Here is a 9,877-nt window from a genome sequence, read left to right as displayed (position 1 = left end):
GTAACATTGATTATAAATATTCATAATCAATGGTAGTAACTAGTAAGACGTATAGTAACTAGTAAGTTACTAATCACTTAATATCTATTATTAGCTACAAATCTACAATTTATTAAATAATATTTAAATGATCTTTTAATTTTATTATTTTTTTTTGAACGACAATCGGTTTTACTTTTAGGACTTCCTTGTCTCCTTGATCATGGACAAATGCAGCAAGTTCAAATTTCTGTATTTCACCTCTCTATAGAACATTAAAACGACACACAACAATTATTATTGTCTTATAATATCAGCGTCATTAAAATTTAAAAATAGTTCCCGCCACAAAATTATCAGCACAGTTACCGCGGTATAACCTACAATAAAATGCTCGTGTCGGCGGTTTGATGATAGCAAAACAAAGATTGTATTATAAATTTGTAAGTGATTTATTTTCATATTATTTCATTTTTATGGAAGTCGAGTTTTTAAGCGTTTACTATTTTTGTACGTATTAATACATTGTACAGTGTACACCTACTAAATAAGTTTATTATGAAGTCATGAGCGATAGGTTATAATTCACAGTCATTCCGTTTACGTAATCAAAGTTTCCTATTTTTGCAGATACTCGTCTAGGTTTACCATTATTATTTTTTAGTAATTTTAGTCATGGAATCAGTCACTAAAAACGTAAGTAATAATTTTTAATTCATTGTTTTGTAAATTTATGCCTGCTTTTTAATTATATCTAATAAATTATTTTATACAGTTTTCTAATGCACACTTGGGTTCTAATAACTCAAATGATCCTACTGCAGACAGTCGAAGCAATACTTCAAGTGAAGACGACAAAGAATTGCCAGCGTCTGAAAAATCGTTATTGCAAAAAATTGTGCGTACGGGTCTTATAACTTCCAAACATGATATTGAGGTGCAAAGACGAGACCCAAAATCACCATTATATTCAATCAAATCATTTGAGTTACTTAAACTGTAAGATTTTAAAAATTTAATTATAACAACATTATTTATGATTAAACTAAAAATTTATTTTGTATAATATTGAGTTATTTTTGTTTTCATATTTTTATAGTCATCCAAACTTGCTCAAAGGAGTTTATGAAATGGGCTATAATGCACCGTCAAAGATTCAAGAAACTGCATTGCCTTTACTCTTGGCCAATCCGTAAGTCTATTATATCTAAAAACATTACATACAATAATAAACAAATAGTCAAACTATCGTAAGACATCAGTATTATCTTTGTATTAGTATTTAAATTTAATTATAATTTAACTTGTGTTAAAGTAAATTTAATTTTCAACTGATAAATATTAAAATATATAATATATTATTAACAGTGACTAAAATATTAAACTCATTACATGTTATAGACCTCAAAATTTAATTGCACAATCACAGTCTGGTACTGGAAAAACAGCAGCATTTGTTTTGGCTATGTTGAGTAGAGTTGATCCAGAATTTCAGTATCCACAGGTAAAATGGACTAGAATATTTTTTAAAACAATACATTAAATTCTTTATTAATATTTCTATAGGTAGTTTGTTTGTCTCCCACATATGAATTAGCTATTCAAACAGGAGAAGTTGCAGCAAAAATGTCTACCTACTGTCCAAACATTAGGCTAAGGTATGCTGTTCGTGGTGAAGATGGTTTGTATTTTTGTATATTGTTTCTTAATTTTTAAGACAATGCTACATATATTATCCACTTTTAGTTGAAAAAGGTTCCAAAATAGAGGAACAAATAATTGTGGGTACACCTGGAAAAGTTCTAGATTGGGCAACAAAGTACAAATTTTTTGACCCGAAAAATATCAAAGTATTTGTGTTGGACGAAGCAGATATTATGGTTGATACTCAAGGTCATCAAGATCAAAGTTTCCGGATAAGAAAGTAAGCCTTTTTTATATTTCTCCAATATTTTTATTTTAATTCAACATTTTAATTTCATATTAAGGTTATTACCAGAAACATGTCAAATGATGTTTTTTTCGGCCACATACACAGAAGATGTTATGAGGTTTGCTAATGCTATTGCACCTATGTCTGTCATCATAAGATTAAAACGTGAAGAAGAAACATTAGATAATATCAGACAATATTATGTTAACTGCAACAATAAAGAAGACAAATACAATGCATTAGTTAATATTTATGGAGGAGTGACAATTGGACAAGCTATGATCTTTTGTCAGGTAATTAAATCAAAGTTTTAATATAAATAAATAGCTATTAATTGTCTATTGGTTACTTTATTATATCTTAAGGATGTAATAATTGATCGTCAAAGGAAGTTGAATACCTTAAATCATAAAAAATTTAAATATGATAACCTATTTTTATTTTACTATTTAACTAACATTTAAGTTGAATTTTTAATCAAAAACATGTTTTTCTTGCCTAGTTTTTCACTTTTTGAAATCTATTATTCTATTCTAAAATAAAGTAACCACCTTCTTTTGTCTTTGTATTTTTTGGTGATGTTTAACACACAATTGTTATGTTAAATTAATGATGCTTATTTTTTAATGCTACTAACATGTTTATACACTAATAACCCATTAAATCAACTAAAAATTATTTTTTTATACTTATGTATAAATACATATAGGTACTTATGTACCTTTAGTTTCTAAAACTTACAGTCAAGTCTACTTTACTTATTTTAAGAAATTACGTTGAAAATGATAGAACAGAATAGAATAATTATGACATCTACATTAAATAGAAGAACACTTGCAATGCGTGTAAATGCATTGATAGTATTAAATGTGTTAATTTATCTTTTAAGTTTTGTCATGAATATCTATCTAAATTTGTCTAGTGCTTTTTATTTCATCAGTTAATATAATGTACCATATTATGGTGACATAATTGTTACATTAATGAACCCATAAATAATGTATAATACTTTCCAAAATTTGTTTTGGAATATCTTGTATTTCAAAAATCATGTTTGTGATCCAATGTCTTTCTCAAAAATAAATATATAATATATTTATTTATTTATATTAACTTAAATTTGCAAAAATTCTATTAAGTTCGAGATTAAGTCACTAACATTTTTTTTTTAAATTTAATTTTTACTACCAAACATACTGGCATGGCCTATAGTCTATACTACCACCATATTGTGACTCACTTCCTGTCAGCAAACAAGGGTTCTTAATGAATAGGAAACTTCATGCGCAAAAAGAATTTACAATCGAAAACATATTGATGACTTAGTGTACACTTTTTACACAAAATTGAAATTGTGCAGGACTATTTTAAATTTTAACTTTATTTACACCAGCTTAACTTAGTAATTTTTATCAATTCATTTTTTATAAATTGAAATTAACTTAAAAATATATTTATTTTAATGACATTTTTAAATAATTATATGGATTTATAATTATGTGACAAAATAAATTTGGTAAGATATAGACTTATAATATAAAATTAACTTATAACAATTACTTTTTGTAAACACAATATTATTATTTTATATAATTTAATCATTGAAAATAATCTATAATGCATTTATCGCAAACCTTGTGTATTAAAAATGACTTCCTTGAATTTCTGACCATAGCCAACATTTGGTTTGCTCTTAGTTTTTTCACTATGAGTACTTGAAATAGTGTACTAAATATTTTAATTAAAATTAAAATTGAATTTTCAATTTATTTTTGTTGTACTTTTGTAAAACACCTAATTAGCAAATTGTTTATTTATAATTTGTTATTCAATATTACCTATCTAATGTTTTATCATAATAGATAAAACCATATTAATAGTTATATCATTATTTTATTTATTTGAAATCATATTAATAACTCCGAGGAACTTAATTTTATAGTATGAACCATAATTAACTAGGTCTATGAAATAAACAATCAAAGCTCAGCTAATTGATGTGTTTTATTCCTTGACGATCTTTAATTATTATGTCATAATATTATATTTATATTACAAGCTAAGACATCATAAAAGTAATAAAACTCATTATTTTATCAAAACTTGGAGATAATTGAAAACAAAATAATATCACAGAACTTGTTTTGTAATCAAACATAAATCATTAAAGTCCACTTCTTTACAATTAATGTTTATGATCAAATATACTCATATAATATGTAAGCAGTTAATAAATTGGAGAATACAAACCAAATGTATGTTAAGTCTGGATATATGATGAGTGTGCACTAAGCCAGTGGTCGGCAACCTTTTTGGACTCCCGGGCCACATTCATAAATTAATAAGAGTTCGCGGGCCAGACAAAAATAAAATGTTATATTCCAAATTATTTATCAAAAAAAAAATTTAAAGTGGGCCATATACAATAGTCGCGTGGGCCGCCGGTTGCCGACCACTGCACTAAGCCATTGATATGGAAATAGAATGATTTTATCACTAGGATTGCAGCAATCACATGCCAGTTTTCGTGTCCCTGACTATAATAAAAATTCAATATTGATAAAAATGAAATATTTTTTATTTATAAAATTATAAAGATTTATATATTTTTATAAACTAATATGTTCTATGTTGTTAATATAAATTAAATCATATCAAATTAAATAAAAAGGTATATAAGCATACAATTTTAATTTCAGTAGCATTGTATGTACATAGTTATAACACTTAACCATCACAAAATTTCTATATTAATAGACTGATTAATACCTTGTAATATTTTACCAAGAGCTATTTGTTTATTATCAATAATAATTGTTTTAAGCAATTTACATTTTGTTAACTCTTCGCATGAAATTTCTTGAATTGTATTGTCTCTCAGATCTAAACTTTCTAGATTATTTAGAGCAGGAAAATTATTCAAGTTCACCAGTTTACAATTCTTCAATGATAATTTTTTACACATAATTAAATATTTTAAATGGTTTAAATTACTGTGGGATAAATCATTATCACTCAAATCAATATTTATGTTAAATAGAAACATATGCATATGATAAAATGCTGTTAATCCATATCCTTTTAAATTTACATCATCCATATTATTGTTATTATTGTTGGCAATCCAATGTTCAATTTTGTAACGGCTTTCGAGATCATGATAATAATTTTTTCTTTTAGTGTCGAGTACTTTTAATAATTTGATGTTCTTAAGACAATTTTCAAAATAATCTTTTGGTTTTAAAGTGTAAAGAAGTAACACATAAGTGAGTATAGCCCATTTACTTTCTGGTTCCAATTCCAATAGTTGACGTAAACTGTCTAGTTGACCATTTAAAACAAGTTGAAGCTGTTCACTAATATCAAGATTAAATATATCTTTTTGAACATTATCTATTGATACATCATCTATTTCTTGGTTTAATTCATCAATAATCTGAATTTTGGTACTATTGATATTGTCTAGTTTTTTAAACCAAATTTTTGAATCAAATTGTTCCCAAATTGTTTCTCCTAGTCCAATAATTTTATAATTACTTGGTAAATTTCTATTTAGTATGAGATAAACTGTATTTTTTATTTGAGAAACTTTGTATATTATCTTTGATGGTTCTAGTTTTCCTATAAGCCATCGCTGGTATATCCAAGCACTTTGATCTGAAGGATCAGTAAATGCTGCACTTTCTACCAATGATAATTCTGAAATCTTTGTACATTCTTCATCTTTTCCTGCTGCACCAAAAAGTTTTGATCGATAATGCCATGCAGAATAATTTGAAAAATTTGACTCGATCATTTCCATAGTAAATTTCAATTCATTTTCAATTGGTTCTTGACACTTGGAGGCAACAATTTGTCGATAATCCCAGCAATGAAAATTTCTTTCATCTAATTTTAAATACTTTGTACATAGTTTCAATTCTTTATTCCAATCTGGATTAGGATCTACATTATCCAGTAACCAATTTCGGTGATACCATGCTGAGTAAGATTTTGGATTCACTTGTAAACATTTTTCAGTTAAATAAAGTTCATCATTAATTATTTCTTCAGAAGGTTTCATATGTAATAATATTTCTTTTCTATAATTCCAAATGGTAACAATATCAGGATTGGATCGTAAAAGTCCTTCAGATGATTTCAATGCTAAAATATCATATTCTTTACGAGATCGACGTTCAAATACATCGTTTATTGCATTTCTATAGAGTTGAAGTTTTTTTTCCTTTTCTCGATCTGCAGCAGCTTTTTGTGCTTCTGTTGTACGCACTTTTAGTCTGTTATGCATATTTTGTAAAATTAACCTAAAAATTAAAACATTAAAATCTTAAGTGCACTTGTTCTCATATTATAATACCTACCAACGATTAATTATAATTGATATTTTATAAATAATTAATACATTTTAAAATATTTAATGTAATAATTATTCAACTATACACTTTAAGTTACATTGTAAATTGGTAACATAATATAATAATTGAAAATATGTAACATTAATGAACTATCTATATGGCTATATATGAGATAGTGTCATACTCATACTAAATACAAATATAATCTACAAATCTCACCTTAAAAAATATTCGGCAATAAATGTATAGTTATTTTAATGAAAACGAGTTATTCACTATATAACTAGTTTACTAATAACTAATAAGTATAATAATGTACTTGGATTAAAAATTATAATTCAGAATAATTATATTTTATGTAGTTTATTCATTATTGTACTTTGTGATAAGAAAACGATAAATCTCAGTGTTGCCAAATATTGCACCCCAAAATAATATATTGTTGTATGCAACATTTTTTTATAACATTTGTGTATTATATTAATAAATATTAATTTTGACTTTTGAGTAAGGATATAATATTTGTAAGTAGACAAAATTGTGGAAGTAAATGACAAAACTTATAGTAATAAAAGTTAATAAAATTGTTGATAATAGTTATTATATTTTGTGTTTTTGGTAACTAGTAATTCTTTAGATAATGTATACTGTGTCATCTAAATATGCCTACCTTTAACCTATTATTTCTCTAAACAAATTTTTTCTTAACCTTATGGTTAAACCAGACAAATATAGTTCCATTTTATATATTTAATGCCAGATTTAGAAGTGTGGAAGGTCTAATCATTTTTAAATAGGTTAAATAATAATTCTTTTGGGAGTTTTGATAATTTATTGCAACAAAAAATAATAAAATGACAAAATAACATAAAATACGAGACATGAATTTCTATTGTCAACCAACGAGGTTCCGTTGAGTATTTTTTCAAAGAAAAATTGTTGATGATTTCACTGAAATCGAGTTCCTACATAGTAAATCACTTTTAATGCTTAGTAGGGATGACATTGATGGCTTTGGTTCATTGTAGTTCTCATACTATGTTTTATAATTTTCATTTTTAAATCCAGTCCTGTATATATTAATACATATTACAACTAACTAAATTGTATCATTAAATAAGATTTTGTTTTTTATTTTAGACAAAGAAAATGGCTTTATGGCTAGTTAATCAAATGGTAGAACAAGGACATGCTGTTGCTTTATTATCTGGTGAACTCACTGTCCAACAAAGAATTAATGTTTTGGATCGTTTCCGAGAAGGAAAAGAAAAAGTTCTGGTTACCACAAATGTATTGTCTAGAGGTAATAAACATTATTATTTTATTATATATTTATTTTAACTTTTTTTTATTATCTTAGGTATTGATATTGAGCAAGTCACGATAGTTATTAATTTTGATTTGCCTGTGACAGTCACCCGTGAACCTGATTATGATACATATTTACATAGAATAGGACGTACCGGTCGTTTTGGCAAAAAAGGTATTGCTATTAACCTTGTAAGTGGTAATTCTGATCATGCTGTATTGAAACAAATTGAAGAACATTTTTGTAAACCCATCGAGTGTTTGAATACTGACAATGCTGATGACATGGAAAAACTGGGAGCTGAAGATTAAATTATACTAATTGTCTGTACATTTTTTTTTTTAAATATCTATATTGAAAACAAATTATGTATCATTAAAACCTGTACTAAGTAATATTAATTTGATAAATATTTGTTTTTACTTAAATTAAAATTTGGATTCAAAACCTTTTTTAAACAAGAATTGCTTTTATATTGAATACATTAGTATTTTTATTTTAAAGTTATATGAACATATAACATTATTTTAATTAATTTAATAAAAAAAGATTCTTTTAATTTTATAATTTTAAAACCAAATGTGTACAAATCCCAAAAAAATATATATATACTCATTTATATTATTTGTAGTTCATTTTTATACCATTGTTAACTCAAATTAGCAAATTGGCATTATAAACGAACAATTTTTTTTATATAAATAACGTGTGTAAAGTTTGGCGACTATTTTTCAGACAGTGATAAAAAAACATTGATGACCAGGTGACTATTTTTCGTGCGGCCGCTTGTATGATCTTGTAGTTTTTAATTAATATCTTGAATTATCTCTTCATTAATAATTCAATTAATATAAGTATTTCATATTAATAAAGATAGGAAAATTCTACACATGATGAAAATAAATCTGGAGTGCACACGGGCCTCGGTTGTGGCTGGGTTTTTATCACTCAACAAGGGGGGGGGGGGCTAATTGAGGTTCAAGGATTTACTTAGCTGTACGCGGATCTAGGCGGGCAGTTATATAATTTTACAAAGACCGCATAATTGTGTGTCAGAGCATTCAATATTATTCTTCTATGATGATATTTTATAATAATTATTGATAAATCATAATACTTGCCTTATAAAAAAAGATAGCTTGGTCCAAGCGGGGGGAGCGGCTAATGCCCCCATAGACACCCCCTTAAACCCGCCACTGGGGTCTCGGTCACAGTAATAAAAGTGTCTAAAGTCCCAGGTGACTATTTTACGGTGAAGGATTTATTTTTGAACTCTGAAACTTTATACCCTTTGTTAGATGTTTGCCGAAACAGTTTACACACAAAAAAAAACAGGAAATAATCGATATTTTTTTTTTATTATTACGGCCCGAGTCACTTATTGCCGTTTTTCGCCAGAAAAACTAAATATACGTATTTTTAAGACAATGTAGTAACAGTACTTTTAACGTATAAGTTTTTTTTTAAAAACTACTAAAATAAGAGAGGATTATATGTACTTACCGTTGATACCATAGTTTTATTGTTTATAATAAATTCGATTTCAGGTTTATAGCCTACCCATTTTAATGAATCCACTTCGCCGTGTACAATTATTCGTAATTCATCAAAAGTTATACTTAAACAACATATTGTTTATGTTAAATGACTAACAATAAATCAAAAGTGGGGGAGTTTGAAATTAAAGAAAAAAATTAACTTGCGCGTCATAGTTGTCTAATTAAGATTATTCAACGTTGAGAATATAAAGTTATAATTGTAACTTATAACAATACCTATTTATTGAACTCAAGAAGTTAATTGAACAAATACAATATGGTAAGTGTATCTTTTTTTCAATAATTTGTCTCTTGAGGGTTTATGTTTCTTCGAGTTCTACCATCTCTTCAACATCTATTGATATATAATTTAATTTCAAATAAGTCATTGCAATTTGTTGAACATCCTAATTTTAATTAAACGACTTACAACATTGTTGACACGTTGTAACATGAGTACAACAATTATGGCAAGTGCGTCAGAACACTCAGAACGATGACCGTCACCATTTATTTCAGATAAATGTTTAAATATACAGTTAAGTATTGGTACAACAAAAGCTGTCTGATAAATAACATAAATACATATTTTACCAATTAATATTATAAACACAACTATAATATTTAACTAAGTAGGATAAGTTTGTATATGGTCATTACAGGAATACAGAATACTTCTTTAATACTACAAAAAAAAATTTGAAAACATGGTTTGTAAGTTTATAAAAATTTTATAAATAAAAATTTGAATGAATTCATTATT

General features: G+C 26.3%; 2 protein-coding genes across 3 annotated transcripts; one reads left to right on the top strand and one right to left on the bottom strand.

Annotated features, from left to right (window-relative positions):
* The first annotated feature begins 396 nt into the window (after nt 1–396).
* LOC132931717 (ATP-dependent RNA helicase DDX19A-like) lies at nt 397–8,195 on the top strand. Of its 2 annotated transcripts, XM_060997679.1 has the most exons (10): nt 397–489; nt 610–675; nt 755–978; nt 1,079–1,171; nt 1,381–1,483; nt 1,546–1,660; nt 1,726–1,903; nt 1,968–2,205; nt 7,408–7,570; nt 7,628–8,195. In XM_060997679.1, the coding sequence occupies exons 2-10, from the start codon at nt 655–657 to the stop codon at nt 7,885–7,887; spliced, it is 1,395 nt and encodes a 464-aa protein (XP_060853662.1). In that variant the 5' UTR covers nt 397–489; nt 610–654; the 3' UTR covers nt 7,888–8,195. The 2 variants fall into 2 exon arrangements, with proteins under 2 accessions (XP_060853662.1, XP_060853653.1); XM_060997670.1 differs by having other exon boundaries at nt 421–675.
* On the bottom strand, nt 4,469–6,629 carry LOC132931686 (geranylgeranyl transferase type-2 subunit alpha). The gene is made up of 2 exons (XM_060997618.1): nt 6,487–6,629; nt 4,469–6,216 (listed from the first exon to the last, which is right to left on the bottom strand). Exon 2 carries the CDS (start codon nt 6,198–6,200, stop codon nt 4,647–4,649), a length of 1,554 nt encoding a protein of 517 aa, XP_060853601.1. The 5' UTR covers nt 6,201–6,216; nt 6,487–6,629; the 3' UTR covers nt 4,469–4,646.
* Nucleotides 8,196–9,877: the final 1,682 nt, after the last annotated feature.

This window comes from Rhopalosiphum padi, chromosome 1, assembly GCF_020882245.1.
Source record: "Rhopalosiphum padi isolate XX-2018 chromosome 1, ASM2088224v1, whole genome shotgun sequence".
Taxonomy (NCBI): Eukaryota; Metazoa; Arthropoda; class Insecta; order Hemiptera; family Aphididae; genus Rhopalosiphum; species Rhopalosiphum padi.
Note: the sequence above shows the minus strand (reverse complement) of the source record. Positions and strands in the feature narration are given on the sequence as shown.

Coding starts and splice junctions, on each gene's coding strand:
- LOC132931717 (XM_060997679.1), top strand. CDS start 655: ATGGAATCAGTCACTAAAAAC. Junction 2,206..7,407: donor AAGCTATGATCTTTTGTCAG/GTAATTAAATCA, acceptor TTTTTATTTTAG/ACAAAGAAAATGGCTTTATG. Junction 7,571..7,627: donor CACAAATGTATTGTCTAGAG/GTAATAAACATT, acceptor TTATTATCTTAG/GTATTGATATTGAGCAAGTC.
- LOC132931686 (XM_060997618.1), bottom strand. CDS start 6,200: ATGCATAACAGACTAAAAGTGCGTACAACAGAAGCACAAAAAGCTGCT.